The 18942-nt window shown below is 37.7% G+C and overlaps 1 protein-coding gene across 7 annotated transcripts in view; it reads left to right on the top strand.

The window, feature by feature from the left end:
• The window catches only part of XYLB (xylulokinase), an 84001-nt gene that overhangs the window by 6248 nt on the left and 58811 nt on the right, over positions 1–18942 (top strand). For all 7 annotated transcript variants that reach the window (XR_012633043.1, XR_012633042.1, XM_074897945.1 and 4 more), the window contains 10 exons: positions 194–280; positions 1451–1579; positions 2845–2910; positions 5208–5280; positions 10777–10895; positions 12090–12171; positions 13194–13234; positions 13683–13798; positions 15859–15974; positions 18358–18431. Coding sequence is in view for 5 of the 7 variants with exons in the window: in XM_074897944.1 (XP_074754045.1) it covers positions 194–280; positions 1451–1579; positions 2845–2910; positions 5208–5280; positions 10777–10895; positions 12090–12171; positions 13194–13234; positions 13683–13798; positions 15859–15974; positions 18358–18431 (903 nt within the window). In the remaining 2 variants the exon portion in view is untranslated. The remainder of the gene's footprint in view (positions 1–193; positions 281–1450; positions 1580–2844; positions 2911–5207; positions 5281–10776; positions 10896–12089; positions 12172–13193; positions 13235–13682; positions 13799–15858; positions 15975–18357; positions 18432–18942) is intronic.

Genomic DNA, 18942 nt, shown 5'->3' with positions numbered 1-18942 from the left:
CATTTTCTGGTTTGGTATATGCTTTGCTTAATCTTAAAGAGTCTTTCAATGAGACACTTGATTTGAAAAGGTGCATTTTTTGGTCCTAGTTTGGAGAGAATTCTCTGTCCCTTAAACTTTGAAAATCAGATCGGGATATGAACTTTGTGGCTTGGGAGGGTGTCTCCAACTTCTGTTTCTGCACTTTCTACAGCAACATGGGAGTGTGTACTGGAAAAAAGGAAGTGTCCAAATTTTGAAGAATGCATCATCCAAACTGCCTTTACATCAGTCACTAAAGGTAACATGCCTAAAAGAGCTCTGAAAGGAGAGCTACACTGTCCTTTTTTTGATCCTTACACATTGCTTTTCTCCTTGCAAACCTTTCCTCTTGTTTTGCTGAGTTGCATGCCCCTGCAGCATAAAATGAAATGTACAGGTTATTCCTTCAGCTCCAGGGCTTTTGATGTTTTCTCTTCTCCTGAGTGAGAGTATATACTGCTTTAAAAGCTTACAGGTGCCAGTGGGCGTCCCAGAGTCTTTCTGTGTCGGAGTAACAGAGTTTGTTCTTTTAGGAAATGTAATATTTTTGTAAACAACTTGTAAATATTTTACATTTTTAAATATATTTGTATTAACAGAGAATTATGGTGAAAAATACTATTATACCTGAGTTTCCTTGCAGTGCTTGTGATTTCATTAGAAAATACTAAAAAAAAAGACTAGTTTACGCTTACCTCTGAAAGGATGGAAGTGTAATGCTGTGTGGACACAAACTCCTAATAAGTACATTGTTTCACCTCAACATCTTGTGTGTGTGTGTGGTTTTGAACATAGACTTGACAAACTTAAAAAGAAAAGCAGGGAGGAATCAACTTTCCTTTTGAAGACCCTTACCTTCCTTATTTCAAGATCAGAAAGTACAGTTGTATTTTGAACGGGAGACATTTGTCTAACTGATCTGTTAAATGATTAATTTTGGAAATATCTGTGCAAAAACTCATAGGGAATTAAAATGCTCTTTGGTGATGTACTAAGCCTCAGCTGCATTTCCAAATGGTTATGCTGGTCACTAAAGAGAAATCTGTGAGTAGAGCTCTGGAAAGATGATCTGATTGTTTAGAGGGGAGTTCTAAAAAGTGAGGCTGAACTTGCATAAAAGGGTCTGGGGCTTTGTCTAGCAAAGGAGTGTACTGAGACCTTGTGCTGCAGGGTATGTGAAGTACACCTCGTGCTGCAGGGTATGTTGCTAACAGCAGAAAAAGCCTGTTGCTTCCTTCTGGTGTGGTTTGGGTTAAGCTTTTCACTACTGACCAACATGCAGCCCAGTATCTGCTTTCATGTAATTATCAAGAGGAGACCAGAAGGGATGAGAACTGAGCTGAGCTGATATATATATGTTGTATTGCTATTAATCTAGCAGGGACTTCTTAGAGATCAGACTTACTAATAAGGATATTGTTTGTTGCAGGCTTGTTTTTCTGTCAGTAACAGCCCCATTTGGATGGATTCCAGCACAGCGTCCCAGTGCAGCGCTCTGGAGAAAGCTGTGGGAGGAGCACAGCACCTAGCAAGTATCACTGGTTCTCGAGCCTATGAGGTAAGGAGCAGATGGGAAGGAAGTCCTCAGTAGAGTCTTGTGATAGAAACAGCTGTGCCATTACAGTGGTACCGCATCAGACAATGATCAGCCATTAACTATGGAAGAGAGAGTATTTGAAAGAACTCCAGGGATACTGTCTTTGAAGTAGTCTCACAAAGGAAGATGTGGAAATTTTGAAGTGAGATTAGGCAAACAGTGAAAGTTTTGCCATAGGAGGCAGCTGGGGTGAGCTGTTGCATTTGGCCAGTGTTTCTGAAATACAGTGTTTGGTGGCTGTGCTTACAGTCTCAGGGCCTGGTTCTCCCCTGGGAGCTCCTGTGCAGACACATTTCCACTGGCATGGCAGTCCAGTTTGTGTTACAGGTTTTCTTGGGGTTATGACCCCCCTGTTTGTGGATCACTGCTCTAGGTTACTTCTGCAATTAAAAGATTGGCCTTGTAATGTTCCCTGAGGCTAGCAAGCAGGTGTTGACCTAAGAGAAGTCTTTCAGAAGTTTGGGATGCTATCAGAGAATATTATGTCACTTGTGTCCTCTTCCTGATACTTCCCTTTCTTGTAACTGTGGGAATGAGTTATGGAGTTGGAGCCCTCCAGGCCCTCCACCTGGCTACTGTTACTGTTGATTTAACAGAATAAGGTTCTGACCTCCCAAATTGCTGATTCTGGTTTTGTATCATCATGCAAGGTTTAGGGCCAGTGTTGAAATCAGACTTTGCATACCACTAACAGTTTATTTTTAACTTGCTAAAGGTTAAGGTTTCAGTATTAGAAGTCTTTGGTTATTTGATACAATGCATGGATGAAAAATAATGATTCTTACAACTATTATTAGCCTGTATGGGAGTTGCTGTTTTGAGTATGAAACTTCCTGCTTTGCTCCCAATTCACCTGCCTCACAGAGAGGTACACAGGTTGGGTAGCTTAAACCTTTTCAAGGATTTGAAGGCAGCATTTGAATTGTGCTGGTTCCTATGCACAGAATAAGTGTGATTCATACCATTGGATTGTCATTTCTGAAATGTAAATTATGGATAGCAATGCTTTTTCACATGCCTTTTTTTCAAAAGGTGAGCAAAATTCTCATAATGAGACTATGCGTTCTAGCCTGTTTAGAGCAGATTGCCTGCTGTGCACCGACTTTCATCATGCATCAGGCAAATTAAATATCCAAAGTGCAATGTACTGAACTCATTACACAGAGTTAATGATTATTGACTCCATTTAGGGTTTGTGTTTCTAAGCATTTGCATTTCTTTCTCAGCGTTTTACAGGAAACCAGATAGCAAAGATTTACAGCCAGAATCCTGAGGTCTACATGGAAACTGAGGTTGGCTCAACTTCAATGCGCTTATTGGAAAACACATAGAAATCTTTTAAAATTAATTTTGTGGAGATGTCAGACTTTTTTACTTTTGTTTGATTTTAAGGTTAAAATTGAAAAATGTGGTTATTTTTTGGTTTGTTAAATTGCTAGTCGTTAGATAAAAATCGGTCATCGGTTCTATCTTGAATCTTATATTTAACACAGCAGGCTGCATTGGATCTCACCTTTGTGGAAGAAGTTGTAAAAACCAGACTTTCATTTAAGTGGTAAAAATTGTATTTACAGCAGTTTGAACACAAGTGGGTGATTAAACACACAGTTGAAATTTTCACACTTAGAACTGGCTATTTGCAAGCAGAAATGTGTTTGCTCTGCCATACAAAGCTGGCATCCGTGTGGATGTGCACAGGGAAAAAACTGCAATTGATTCTAGACTTTTTTGCATAGTTTTTCCCTTGAGGAACTACTTCGATTCTATTCTTACAAATGAATTGCATTATGCAGTTGGTTTCCTTCTGATTTTTAATTTTTAGAAATCAACTTGCAATTCCATTATTGTTTCAGTTTGTTGAGTCTGCATCTAGGTGTGAAATACCATGGTTTGAAGCAAGGTGAAAACTCAATGCAAATACGATGTAAATGAAAGGACTCCTGTGCTGTTATTAGAATATGCCAAACATCCAGACCTGTGAAGTCAGGCTGCTCCTGTTTTTGTATTACTGCAGTTCTTGATAGCATCGATTGGCATTTTTTTGTGGTTTTTAGAATCTCACCCCTGCATGAAACAGTTAATTTCATGGGGAAGTGAGTTGTAAAGTTGACTGTATTTTGTGGGAGAATGCTTAATTTTTAATATTTTTTTTTCTTTCTTAGTACATTTTCATTGTATAATCTTTAAACTAGTAAGGTGTGTGATGATAAGGAACGCTAATACTATCTGATCATAAGCTTAAGACTAAATTTAGAGAAAGATATGTTAATGGGGGGAAAGTGGGTCCGTGGAACTGAGAAGAGTCAGATCAGTTTCAGGCTTTGAGGGCTGGTTGTATTGATGGCACTTTTTAGCGATAGAGGATATGCAAGATGTTGTGTTCAAGCACAAAATACCTCTCTGCCAGAGATACTTTTGGGGACCTTCAAGAAGCACTTAGCAGGCTTGGCAGTCTCAATAACATGTGGAAGGTGGATGTTTTTCCTTCTGTAAGTCAGCTTGCTAAACTGGCTGATTCACAGTTTAACTTCATCCTTTTCCTTCCGTTTCAGGCAGCTAGGGCCCACTAGGGCACCACAGAAGGTAGGCCTTCGTTATCTAAGCACAATATGATATATTCTTGGGGAGAGATGCATGAAGGGCATCATTAAGTTTCCTGGCCATTATAACCAGCTCTGGCTATAGTCTGCTATAGTCTGTCTTTGAATGCTGCGTGAAGCAGTAGTTTTGTGATCATTAATAAAAAACCTGTCACTGCTGGCTCACTTGACCAGTAGAGATTTGATTACTTGTTGGGTGACAATCATATTCTGAATTAGAGTCCACAATAAGGAATTTGTCAGCTTTTATGCCAGCTTCTTGGGAACAGGTAATACTTGATAATGCAGAAAGCTTGGTGGTAGTTGCTTAACTTGTAGTTTGTGTAGCAGATTTGAAGTGGAAGCAAGTTCGTGTTGAATCAGTGCATTGTGTCACATGGCTGGCACATTTTTGCACCCATATTAGAAGCCCTACAGCTGGATTTAATGCATTGTTGGAACATACCGTGAGGCAGAACTGCAGGTAGTGGTTCAGTTCAGAGCTGATTATTACCAGCTGCTGGGAGTAACTCCCAGGAGGTCTGGGGTCTGAGCTGGGAGGAAGGTAAGAGCTCACGTAAAGGTGCTAGCAGAGCCTTGCCAGAACTGCTGGAAAGCTTACAGACCTGTGCTCTGGGTGGACCAGTGCATGGTTTCTGGGCAATTCTCCCGGTTGTCAACATATAGGTGTTTGATTATTTTCCTAGTAACTTTTTCCTTTAAATGAAATTTTGTGATAGAGTTGTGAATTAATTCATGATAACATAGAGTATGCTAATATACTAGGTGTATTGTGTGTTTCAGAACTCAAAGCTATTAACAGCTTTTATCATGGGCTTACTTTTAGATTGGTACCTGCTGTATTACTTAGGCAGTAAGATAGAACTGAATAATCCTTTTAGGTGTATTTTTGTGTGCTTTCTGTGCCTAACATTAAGCATCTATTAACATTTGCTTCTTCCAATTACTTATTTACTTTCTTACTCACTGTCTCACACTTTTTCTTTCAGAGAATCTCTTTGGTTAGTAGTTTTGCAGCTTCCCTTTTCCTAGGAGCTTATGCACCCATTGATTACAGTGATGGTAAGTGTGTGGGCTTTTCTTGTAGTAACAATTCAACAAGGAAACTTTCCTTTCCATCCCCACCTTGCATAGAAGGGGGACAAGTTCTCTGCTATTTTTTTTCAGTTTTTGAACTTTAATAACAAGTATATTAGAATTTAAGCTAGGTTACTCCTTTCAGTTTGTTGCTACTCTTGATAGTGCTGTCAGCTGTGCTTATTTATTCCCATCAGACTGATTCCCATTTCTCTAAAGTGGATCCACAGAAAATAGTCTTAAAATTAGATTGTACTTTTTTTAAAATTTATTTATGATATATAACAGAATGTTGAAATATCTATTTAAAAGCATGAAAAAGTTGTGGATTTTTAGGCTAGAGTCCATATTCTGATATTTGTTCTTTGGTTCTGCTGGTTTAGCTGTGAGTTGCACAGAATGTGAACAAGATGTGTATTGTGATTATTTTTTCCCCCGTCTAACTGGAGTATGGATCCATAACAGAAACATCTTTTCAAAATGAACCAGAGAAAAAAGCATTAACAAGCAAAAAACCTAAACTCAGTTTAAAAAAAAATTAACCTTCCATATCTCTTATTCATCATAACAAAGGCAAAAAAGTGACAAGGCTAGTGTCTCTCTTTTCTGTTGTGTGTTATCTCGGTTATCCAGCTTTTAAATGGCAATTTAAAATGGCAATTATAAAGGAAACCATTTTCCTGGGAGCTGTGCTGTTACTTCTAAATAGCATTTTTGATTCCTGCTCTGAAACTAAGAGAAGATATATTTCAGAGCTGAAAGGTTAGATAACAAGGCTCTCTAAGGAATTTTTGCATTATAGAGCCATAGTTGACACCCATGTGTTAAGACCAACTCATTTTTTCTCCTTCGGTGTTCCATCAAAGCTCATAGGAAAAGGCAGGACACCTCAATTTTAGCTAATGGACAACTTATTCAATATCAGATCTCCCAGTTATACTTGAGACCTTAAAAATTGCAAGGCAATACATGCTTATTTTGCAGCAGTTGTGAGATTATTACATCTGTCTTCTGGTCCTGTTCTGTTAGCCTTGTATTTCACAACTGAATTTTTTTTGGTGTGTTATTGGCAACGATAACTCTTTGGAGATTTGCACTTTGCTCCTCAGTACACCCAAATACTGAGCGCTTCAGCTGCTCAGAAACCCAGAGAACTAGCTCCATGTACTGTATTTCAAATAGAGATAGTGAGCTCTTCAAGGTATTTTTTCTGAAAAATATGTTGAATTTTTATTTTTCAGTGAGAGTGAAGTATTAATTTTCATTCAAATGTTTAAAATTGTAATCATTAAAAAAAATATCTGGCTTTTTTTTTTTTTTTTTTAATTTTACCTCTGTCTTTTCAATTTGGAAGCAAATGGGGGAAAGCCGTGCTTCTTCAGTTTCAGAACATGAACATTTTTGTGTTTGAAAATGAAAACGTTTTAAACTAAAAGAAAATTGAAATTTGCTTTACTGGAAAATTTTCTTAGAAAATGTGTTGCATTTTTCAAACAGCTCTGGGAAAGCCTGTTCTGTTACACCTCTGGATATTTACAGAACTTGAATAAATATTATCTGCTGTTCAGAGCATGTAAGATTATTAAATCTTTGTGTGAAAAAAGATAAGCGAACTAAGCAGGATGTTATAGTTCTCCTTACAAGACAAAAGATTTTTCGACATAGTAAGCTATATTTTGTGTTGTTTATTCCTTTCTTCTGTTACCATAATAAGAGAAGATTCTAATTCCAGTAGTAAACTGTAATTCCAAAGTATGCAGTAGTTATTTGTATCCAGCTGAAAAACTTGTTTTCTTGTCATTTACGATTTCTTGCAATTCACTTGATCTTTTACATTTCACCTGTATATTGTAGTTTAAAATGCATCTCTCAAAATAATGTTCAGATAATAGACTTATTCTTCGTTTCTGTAGGTTTAACTTCAGGTCATATCGTCTTTAAAAGACCCTGTCAAATTGTTTAGCTCTGCACAATAACTTATCTCTCTAAATTTGCTGGTTATTGTAGGAAATGTGCTATTCAGTTTCAGGATTGTTTTTTTTTCTTTTTAAAGGTCCAATCTCATAAGGTTCAAATCACTCCTCATGAATGGCTGAGCACCCTGGGTGACTGATTTAAAAAAAATCAAATTACATTCTGGTGGAATGAAGAATGATTTTCATTTATATTGTGCAGATGTTAAGATACATTTGGGACCTAAACAACTTGCACACTTGAGGCATTGTTTCTTTTAGAAGACACCTTCAAGAACTGCAATTCAGCTCTTGACCTAGAGAAGCTTTATATTTTGAAATTCTTTTTTAAGAGCCTTAGGCAAATCATAGCTTAGCATACTTGGTTTTGTTGTTCTATCAAACAAGGATGCTTTGAACTGAAGTCTTTTCAAAAGGAAGCATGGTGGGTTGAATTTACTTGTAATGTAGCTTTCATGGTGTCAGCTTATGATTTTACCTCACTGAAAAGGCAATCCAGAGTGCTGTAATATAGATGCACTTAACTGTTTGTAAATGTATGCAAATATTGATCTTTAATTTGTTGATTAATAAAAGCAGTTAGTCTGCATCCTTTGGTCTATGTAATGAAAGTGTGTGGGTTTTTTTAGTTCTCCCCCCCCCCCCCCTCCAGTGCTGAAGCACTTACACTTTTGTATATGTAGTAAATATTAGCAAGTCCTGATTGTGCTCCTGGTCACTTTATGTTAAAAGTCAGTGATGCTTGCAGTGAAATACCGAATCCTGTCACATCCGTGTGTTGACCCTTTACTCAGTCCTTACTAGACTGTGGCCTTCAATATTGACCTTCATTGCTGATGGGGTATCCATTTGGAGTGACAAGTCAAAGGGCTGCCTTTGATTTTTGGTTTTTCCCCCCCTTAATTCTCAGGTTATTACTTGTTTTATATGTTAAACTTAGTGCTGTAGATCATGACCAGAGGTGCTTGAGTTAGAAACTCACTGTGCATCACTCCTCATATAATCAAAGAAGGAGAAGTGGTTCCAGGGAGCAGTCAGCTCTGGTTTTTATTTTCCCCTGACTAGAGATTTTGAGGCAAGTGCTCATAGTTAGCTAGTATGAATTCAGGCCAACAGATTAATAGTTCTTGTAACATAGTTGTTCCGCATCTTTTAAATGAGTTTCTGAGGGCAGAGTAAATTAGCTCATCTTTCTTTTCTCAGGGCATATTAAAGTGTTTTTGTCACTATATCTACCAGTCAGTAAACTGAAGTGTTTTTTCTGTATTATATAAACTTAGACCTTTTTAGTTAGCGTTTTCCCTGTTTTGTGCAGGAAAGATTAGAGGCTGTCCTTATGTCTTGCAAAATTGCATTGGAGGATACTGGTTCAATGCTCCTCTAGGCTTTCAGAGTGGGGAAGGGAAAGGATTTTTTCCAAAACACCACAGAAAACAACCTCTCTCTATTAAAATGCCTGTTTATTTAAAGATTCTATTGCTCACTAACTAATATTTTAGCAAAAGGGTTCTTGGCCTTTTAAATTAGGGACTTTTCCAGGAAAATGTATAGATTTATATCTTTTCTCATCTTTCCTTGTATGCTTGAGGCCTTGGGACATGAGGCTGTTCACACCCCCTGCCTCCAGGAAGTGCAGACAGGGATGCTGGGCTCAGTTTACTCTGGAAGGACTCAGTTTACCCCTGGAAGGAGGGGATGGCTAGATTTAAGAGTGGTCTCACATAGAGAACTGAGATAAGCTGGACTAAATCCTGCCATCTTTCCTTTTCTGTGGGTGGTAGCGATTTTGACAGCAGAAAAGGGAAAGGCACCTTTTGCCTGTGGGAGGTATGTTGCGCACTGTGCTGTCAAATTCGTGCTGTCACATCACAGGCCAAATAAACCAGTGCATAATTTGTTAAGTGTGTGTAATATGCCTGAAATGGGATTGATTAATTTTAATTAATTATATTTTTAATGTTTTAAGTATAATCCAAATATCCTGCTGTTTGGCTTGGGTTATTCCATGGTTTCAGCTGGAGTGTGCAACACTTCCTGTTTATAGCATTGTGTGAAACACTAGGTCCAGACCTTGTTGATGGTGCTTGGGATTGGACTGCACAACTATATTTATACAACTCGTTATTAAGCCTATGTGAAAAAAGCTGTTGGGAGTTGATAGGGTGGGCTCATTTGTGCGTAACCAGCAGTAGTGTATGTGTGTGAAGTGTGTTGGAGGCATGTGCCCTTCTTCAGAATAAGAGCACTGCAAGAGCCTTGTAATGTACTGGCTGAGGTGTGGGTTGCGTCCCTTCTCTTCCTGTGTCCCAGCATTATTGCAAGCATAGTTTAGTTCCACAGACACCGCATGTGGGGTCAACTTTGCCACCTTTGTATTTTAAAAAGCTTAAAGATCTACCGTGAGTGGAAGTAAATTTCAGGTTTTCCACTGTGCTTAATGAGAATGTGGCTGTGTTTTTGAGATAAGTCGTAGGCTAAATGGTCTTTGAAGTTAAAAAGTTGTTAATCTAGAATAAGACTAACCTGTCCCTGAACAATACTAACCAGAAACACGTGTAGATTTTCAAGTCTGATGAAATGTGCAATTAAAGGCATCTTAAAAATGTAAGCAAGGGATGTGGAGTGCTCAGTATGTTATATAGGTTTGGCTACTAACCAACTTCAGTTAACTTTTAAACCAGCAATAAAATAGTGAGGAAGAAGCAATGCGAAACCAAACCAAAACTGCACGGGCCTTCTTCAGATCTAGTGATATTCTGGTGAGGAAATAGGTGACCAAATCAGTTATCTAGGTTTTTGCAACCTGTAATTCACTTCACAGACTAGACTAGAGGTGTTGCATGCTTGCAAGTGTTGCAGATTTCAGATGGGCTGTTTAGCATTTCTGAAAACCATTACTTTGGTATTCAAAGCTGGACTTTCCAATCTAGCCTCAAAATTAGAGACTACATTTGAAAATTTGACCTCTTGTGGTTTTTTGGACTTCTAAGCCTTTATTTTGTCATTTCTGCAGAAGGAAACATTGATATGGAGCAGAATTAGTCAGCATGAATCATTTAGATACTTTGTTCAAGGGTAGGAGTAGTGTAAAGCCATACCATCAGGGGGAATTTCTTCATTGTTAGGTCTCAGGTGAACACAACACAACTTCAAGTGACATTGCTGCATCACCTTTAGATAGTTGTAGTGAAGTCTTTGTCTAAGGTGGAAGATTTGGGTAGAAGTTGATGGAGAGGCATTCATGTTCTTTTTGCTCTTAATTCAGGAATAACTGAATTGGCTAGGGCATTGTGCATCTGAGAAACCTTTTCTGCTACCTTTACAGGTGAAAGCTATCCAGAGGTTGGGTTATCAGTATCCTTTATGCTTAGAAGAACTGAAACCATTCTCTTTGAATGTAAAATATGCATCTGTACATATTCTGTTGCCTGTAATGAGGTAGAATTTTCTGGTACAGTACTGTCTGGAGTTTAATAATATATTCTTCCTGTTTTGATCTGTCATGTAGGTTCTGGTATGAACTTGCTGCAGATTTGGAAAAAGGTATGGTCAGTGTCCTGCCTTGATGCTTGTGCACCTGGATTAGAGGAGAAACTAGGGTGTCCTGTACCGTCCCATTCAGTCCTGGTATGTTCCTGCCTAGAAGAGTTGTAACCAGCAAGTAGGGCTTTGTGCTTAGAGTTCTGCTAATAGCACTTTGATTGTATTTGTGTGTGTGAGCAAGCGTGCATGCACAGTTATCCTCAGAGCTACACTGCTTGATTTAGTATTTCCAGGTGTGTTGTGAATGTGTATGCCAGAGCAGAAACAGACACCTTTGAAAGCTGCTAGCTGGCATCATCATAGCTTTCATCGTTGATCTCTTTGGATTCTTGCATGCCCTGGGGCTATGATGAGAAAAGTTTTGGTAGATGCTCCAGTGCTAAGAATCTTTGGGGTCACCTCCCATGCCCACAAGCACCTGGTCACTGCAGAACAGTGCACAGTATTTATTACTGCAGAAACAGAACCCAACATTTGCATTTCTTGACAGAGACCTTGTATTAAACTGCTTGTAGAGTTAATGAGGTAATCTTTGCGAATAATTTGGGATATTTAAAGCTTCTCAGTTCACATAGCATAATGGTGAAATCAAATCAAGCTGTGCATCTCTTAGAGTAAATGAATTTAGTCTTACTACCCAGCACAAAAAGAGCTATTGCTTTAGCTGATGCACATGTAAGGGAGTACAGATGCCCATCACCTGATCCTCTGAATTCCATGCTGATCTTCTGTAACAGAGAGGAATGTATAAAAAATCCTTATAGATGTCCTTGTACTTTTTTTATGGATAGATTTCTTCACCTGTTTTTTCTCCATGGCTATCAAATGTGGCTTAAAAGAACACAGTTCTTGACCCCTAAAATAATAGGGGTCATATTCCAGCATTTGATGTTGTGATGTATATTAATGTTGTATTTCCCCTTATGTTTGTATTGAATTTCTAATTTCTGTGTATTAATGTTCATGTATGTGTGCAAAACAGATGGATGTGTTTATGTTACTTGATGTGAATAACTGGAAAAAGACCCAAAGCTAAAATGCTACTATTTATTTAACTTATTTCATAATCTTATTTGAGGGTATTTCTGTGAGGTTCTTAACAAAAAAAATGTGTTAAAAATCTTGAAAATACTAATTCATACCTTAAATACACAGAAATGATTATTGTAGCTGCTCTGGGGTTTTCCAGTTCTATGTTACAACACACTGTGTCATACATCACAAGATTATTTTCCATTTTTGGACCTTTTTTTCTTCTCTCTTTCTTTCTTTCCTTAGGGGCCCATTTCTCCATATTATAGTCAGCGTTATGGGTTTAGCCCAGACTGTAAAATAGTAGCATTTACAGGAGACAATCCAGGTGAGATGATTAAATGTGTAAGATTCAGTGAATATTATTATGTATGTACTAAAATTCTAAATCAATCTCATTGATTCTCAGGTGCTCCCTATATAGTGAAAGTATATCATGTTTATCAGCATTAATACCTTTTTCCAACAGCCTTCCATCACCAGTTCTTCTGAGATGTAGACATCTTGGATAAGCTGGCTATGACTAATTCTCTTTTGCCTAGTAATTAGAGGTGACTTCATTTGCCTCTTGATAAATTCAGTTTTGGTTTGCCTGCCCCTAAAAACTATTCTTACTGTGAACTGCTAGCATTTTAACTTAGAAAATATGAATTTAAAAATTGCTGGCTTATCTTTTCAAGCAAAAATGTGGAGATGGACCTTATAGGCTTTCTTTTAAGAATTAGGGCTGTTCTTTTGTCAGACTTGATAGATCTCAGTATAAGGGTAAGTGTTAATTTAGGGTCCATTTTTTGAATCTTGGAGCCTGTTTCAGTGTAGAGCAAATTAATCTGTTTCTCAAGACTCTGAAAATAAAATACTCTTATTACAGTAGCATATACAAGTTTGAATCAAGATGGAGGCTCCATCATGGTGTATTTTACATTTGTATTCTGAGAGATGGTTAAACTCTGTATTTCTCAAAAATCCAATTTTTCTTTTAGAGATTCAAGTCCAGCTTAGTCCAATAAATAACATGAGTAGTCTAATGTAAGTGGGAGCATTTCCTCTTTAAAGTATGTTGTTAAGTAAGGGTCCACTGTATTTAAAACCTGGATACATAAAACACTAGATGAACATGCAGTTCTGTAGTCTTTTGTCTGAAGCATTCTGATCTTGTTAAAAATCACTCCCTAACCCAAATGTTTTGCCTGTCTTTTACAGTGTATAGGTCAAGGCCATCAGGAGCCTATTTGCCGTTTATATTGTACTTTGAGATGGTGAATGCGATGTATTATGATGTCTCATACAACATGCTTTAATTGAGTCAAACACATAACTGTATCTGGTATTCTGACTTTTTACTTTCAGCATCACTGGCAGGGATGAGACTTCAAGAAGGAGATATTGCAGTAAGTTAGAACATACTCCTAAAAGCTGTCGATATGCCTGAATAAATGAAATACATGAAATGTAAAATTGCTGTAGGTTATCAGTTAAATTTATCTGCTAGTGTTGATTTTCTGTTTATTGGATTCATGCTTGTTTTATTTCTACCAATCTGTAAGCTACCTGAAAGATTTTATTTCTACCAAACTGTAAGCTGCCTGAAAGATTTTAAGTAAACTCTTGTGACTATTTTTAACTAATGCTCCAGACATTAAAACCTAAGTCTCCATCCAGTATGTATTTCACTGGTGTGACAACCTGAGTCAGAGCTAGCTTCAACATGAATCCAATTGACTTAATGTGTAATTTAAAAACAATTAGTGGTAATAACAAATGGTTTTAATTTAATTTCTGTATTGCTTTCCATGCATATTGTGATAACACTTCAATTATTTTTTTTTCCCCCTCCAGATTAGCCTTGGCACAAGTGACACATTGTTTCTGTGGATCCAAGAACCAACTCCTGCCTTAGAAGGTCATATCCTCTGCAATCCTGTTGATTCTCAAACATACATGGCACTTTTATGGTAATATAATTTATTTTTTGTACATCTGGGATCAATAACATATATTTCTTTCTCTGTGTTAGTGTTTTTTATTTCTTTTACAAAATGATAACAAATAGTACATTCAGCATTCTGTATGGTATATGGCAATCTACTGCTGAAGCATTTGCATCAATGTTATAGCATTCCTATTGTTTAATTTGAGTAACTGAAACTGTAGAGTTGTGGAGGATAAATTCTCACGGCAATAAAAAGCTGAAATAATTTTTATGTATACATGGAACCCCGATCACTATGAATCTAAGGTCATATATTTAATGTACAGGAGTAACAGTCTTCTGAAAGATAATAATGTGAAATGTCAGAAGCTTGACCAGGCTGTATAACTTTTGTGCTCTTCTGGTGGTCCAGAGCGGGGACATAACGGGACAGGTGAAGATTTCCTTTTCAGAGAGGAGTATAATCAGTGCTGTCCAGGGACATATTAGGCTGTGTATGTGGAAAAAACCCTCAGATCTCAAGAAACCCAGCTAAGAGAATGATCCTCATGGTAGCTTTTAGCTGCTGTAATTTGGCAGTTATTTGGCCCCTTGCCAGCCAAGTAGGTGGAAAGGTAGCCTGAAGCTATGTTTTCCCTCACTGAGTCACTGTATTCAGGGCAGAGTTTTCCAAAACAGGTCATAGTGTTTAGGCAAATATTTACAAGCAGTATGCAGCTAAATTTTGTCTAAATCCCCTGGACTGTAGGTGCTTGAAAGTCAAAACTAGAGCAAAGCTCAAAACTGCCCTTTAACTGTATAGGATGTTGTAGATGACAGTGGGAACAGTGATCATGAAGCTGAGTTCAAAAGCGTGATGTCAGTTGCAAGTTACTGAGTTTCATAGTATGAGTTCCCAGCAGGTTTTTTTTTTCTTTTGAGTATTACTTTCAAGTTTCTCTTTTACTCAGTATTTTTCCCACTTTTGCTGTAAAAGAGCTATATAAACAACCCGTTCATAATAGCAAAGGAGATACTGAGTCATTTTTTCTGAATAATTGTTATACTGCCATTCTTTTACTGCAGCTTAACATGTGCAGAAGGCCAAACCTGCCTTTCAGAAAGCAAATTTCAGCAGCCATGCAGATATAAAGAGTTCCTGTTCTTCCTGCCTAACCATTTCTGCCATGACACTGCCCCTTTTGCACTAATGCCCCTTTGTTTCTAGACTATTAGAGTTAATAGGGGACCCTCAGTAGAAAGAGAGTGTCTGAGCTACGAGACAGAGTATTTGAACAGGAAACTCGAGTAACTTCAGCTGTTGCTATTGAGCAAGTTCAGTAATTTCCTCGCCTTTTTTCTGGATATTTCTGTGCCTTTTCTGCTGAGTTGCTCTGATAACTCCATGCTAGAGAGTATTCAAACTGGCTTCCTCTGGGTCTGAATCCAATGCTGCAGTATTTTGCAGGAGTGTTATATTCACAAAGGAGACAAAGGCGCTGACTGGATAAAAGGTACAAAGACCATAAACACTGAACAGATTGCATATTTTGCAGCATAGTTTACTGGCTCTGGACCAGAACTATGCAGATGCAGCTGTGGTGCTTTCCTTTGGCAGATCCTGGCATGGAGCTAGACCTCATAAGTCTTGTTGGACCCAAGCTGGCTCCATACCAGTACCATGCTTCTGAAATCATAAATGCAATGTAGAGACACTCTTGCTCCTCCTTGCAGGGTAATCTTGGAGTGAGCTTCTTAGCGCTGTGTGAAAGTACTTCTCTGAGGAGATGTCTTAGCTGTTCCGAGACAGTCTGGGTTTAGCGTGACCTCCCAGTCTGGATCTAAGCTGACTCATTGGAGAGATGTATACTAACATCTCTGCACTATGTTCCTCAACACGTCCTGTAATATTTGTTTTCTCTTTTACCTAGTTTTTTCCCTCTCTATCTCTTTCTATAATGAAGAAGAGATTATATCTTTTAGCTTGCCCAGCTTTATTCAGCTGATACAATAAACACTAATATTGACATAAACAGCAAATTGCTTTAAAAATCTAGAGTGAAATGTTCTGGAAAATGCATATGTTATGTTTGTGTGTTTCAGTTTTAAGAATGGCTCTCTGATGAGAGAGAGGATCAGAGATGACTGTGCCTCAGGCTCCTGGGATGAATTCTCCAAAGCCTTATCATCTACTGTTGCTGGAAACAATGGAAACTTGGGTATGAGCCTTAGCAGGGCTGGGAGTTCAAGGGTTTGCTTAGACACATACTTGAGTGAGTGTTGTACCTACTTTTTACTTGGGTCATGGTAAAGGCCAAGAATCAAGTTAGCTAGAGCAAGGGAAATTCCTGATGTGTACTTAGAACTGCTCTGTTGGCAGGCTAAGTGTCATGATAGTATTTTCCTTCAGTATTCACTAAATAAGAAAATTATATTTATGGAGTTCTTTTGGCATTTAAAGTGTGTTAGTAGCACCTTAGCTGTAGAATGTTTAAAACTAGTGATTTCTGAAGGAGGCTTTCATTAAAGTTTGTTTCTTTTTCTGAGACTCAAGTGAATTAAGTAGCTCCATATTATTTCTTTTTCCATCATTACTCTAAAATCTTGTTCATGCATGTAAACAAAACAGTAATGTCAGGTGATACCCAGATTTCCTGCATTTTCCCCAGTGTATGTCACAGAGTAATTTAATCCCTGTTTTTTTCCCACATTATGGTAAGTGAATTAGATTAAACAAAATTATGATGATGATCATATTTTAAAAATATAGATAAATCCATGTATTTGAAGCTTCACATTATTTTCTTTCCTGCAGTTTAACATTTTACAAGTGTAGTATATAGCTCTGAAATAAGTTACTGAAAGGTGAGCATATGTGTTACCAAGATTAAAATTTAACCATTGCAGAGCTGGATTTGAAGTCATTACCATCATCCTAGATCTGAATTGATACGAGTAAGATTAATTTTAAAACTCTAGATAACAAAGTTCATAAATGTAGATATTTAAGCTATAGAAGACTTCACTTCTTAGGAAAGTGAATTTAACATACAGTTTCTTGACACTGTGAGGTTAGCACTGATCTTTTATTCTTAGAAGCTCTGTTATATTGTCTGTCAAATCCAGTCTCCATGGGGTATTAAAATGACCTGGAATCTCTTTTCACTAGAAGACAAATCAATTGAGGTGTTTCAGAAAATGGGAAGAAGTTATTCCAAAACCCAAAAGTCAGTCACTTGAGATGTTATAAAAAAAATTGGAAGTTGATGAAAATATTGTTACTGATTTCAAGGATACCAGGACACACTGCCATAAAGTTTAAAAATTTGTACTATAGTATATTCATTTGGATATCTCAGTCCTCTATAAAATGGCTGTTTTGTGAAAGTCATGCTCAATAACCCAAATGCTTGGATAACCTCTGGGTATACATGTTAAAATATTGTAGTCTCCATAATCAGAGTTCTTGAGGGAAGGGAAGTGGAGCAAAGAAGTGGTTAGACACTCTCCCTTTTATCACTTGGTCCCTGCGCTTCCTGTTATGTGGGAAGATGCCCCTGCAGAGGTTTGGGAATGGCAGAGGCAGCTGCTAGGGTGAGGTCGGGATAATGAAAGTAACAGGGGTAGCAAATAGGGAAGGAGAAGTGACTGGATGAAGGTCCTGTTGCGACTGGGAAGTGTCTGAGAAGGCTATTAAGACCAGCAATTTTACCTGAAGATGCTATCTGCCAGATTCGAGGTAGCACCAGGGTCAGAAAGGAGATTTTGGGTTATATATCCCTTGGCAGGGCCTGCAGATCTGTAACTCACAGTGTTGCTTACTGACAGGTTTTCAGAATGTTTAACCAAAAAGGTTATGAGTGCTAAAGCATAGTACTATTTTGGGTTTTTGTGACTAATAACCATAGGGATCCTAGGACAATATACTGCTGTTCCAAGGTCTGAACCTTAGAAACGCTCCTTAGTTTCTTAGCTCTCAGTTTTTCTGTCCTCATTTTCTTTTTTTTGTCTCCCTTCTCGAACATCTTTTCTGACCAGCCCTTCTTGCCATGAACATGAAAAATCTTTTTCACACCTTTTGTCTAGCTGTCTACAAAGCCTTACAGCATTTTGTCAGATCTCATCAAACTGTTCAGACCAGCTCTGCTTCATGAATTATAGCATCTGATGTTCTCTAATAAGCTTATGAAATCTAATCCAGTGCATGATGTGTTCCAGTATTCCTGTACTCTTCTTGCTAACACACCATTTTTTTCTGTTTTTTTTTTCACCCTTGCATATGACCTGCTGAAACTATTTCTAAGATGTGTTATATATTGTCTATGTTACTCACATGTGGGTGTGTGCTCTTTTGTAGGCTTGTTTATTATATTGTTTGGATGCCTAGAGCCAGACATGCTCAAGACCCACATTTTTGTAAACTGAAAGTAGTTAAATTCGATAAATGTGTGGACTGAAACTAGTTAAACAGACTATATGGTGACTCGGATGTCTTTCCAAACACATGATAAACATTTATTATCATTTTAGCTGTGTGTTGAAATAAGATTCCAACTTTGGGCTAGGAGCAAACATGACACTCTTTAATGTTCCTTGATGCAGGTTTCTACTTTGATGTGATGGAAATTACTCCTGAAGCAGTTGGGATTCACAGATTCAATGGAGACAACCAAAAGGTAGTAATAATTTAGTTAACATCGCAGACCTTGAAGGAGTACTGTCAAGGCTTGAAATCTGCCATTATCTTTTTCTTTTTTTTTTTGGTCTGAGATACTTGCTTTCAAGTTTAATTTATTGTTGCAAGTCCCTGGGATGATTTTCATAGGGAAGTATTTTGTCTGTAGCTTGAGAGTATCTACAGTGCAAAGTCTGAACTAGAACTTACATGGTATTTTGGGGAGGAAATATTTCCTTTGCTGGAAACTGGGGATTTACTGAAACCAACACTGTTTTTGAAACAGGATTAACTGTAAGCTTATTGAGAGCTTATTACACTTACATGACTTAGTCCCCATCTTCTAAGTTTCAGGCATACAGATAAAGATGTGTTGAAGCTTTGGGCTATAATATTTTGGTCTTTTATCTTGCTCTAAATGTGTATGTGAAGACCTCATTTTGCTGCCCTGCATGTCTTGGAGTAACTAACAAGCTACATAGTCGTATGTAAGTAAACACAGGCTCAAATCC

The sequence above is a fragment of the Athene noctua genome, chromosome 2 (genome assembly GCF_965140245.1).
Source record: "Athene noctua chromosome 2, bAthNoc1.hap1.1, whole genome shotgun sequence".
In the NCBI taxonomy this organism is placed as follows: Eukaryota; Metazoa; Chordata; class Aves; order Strigiformes; family Strigidae; genus Athene; species Athene noctua.
This window is presented reverse-complemented; position numbering and strand designations above follow the sequence as displayed.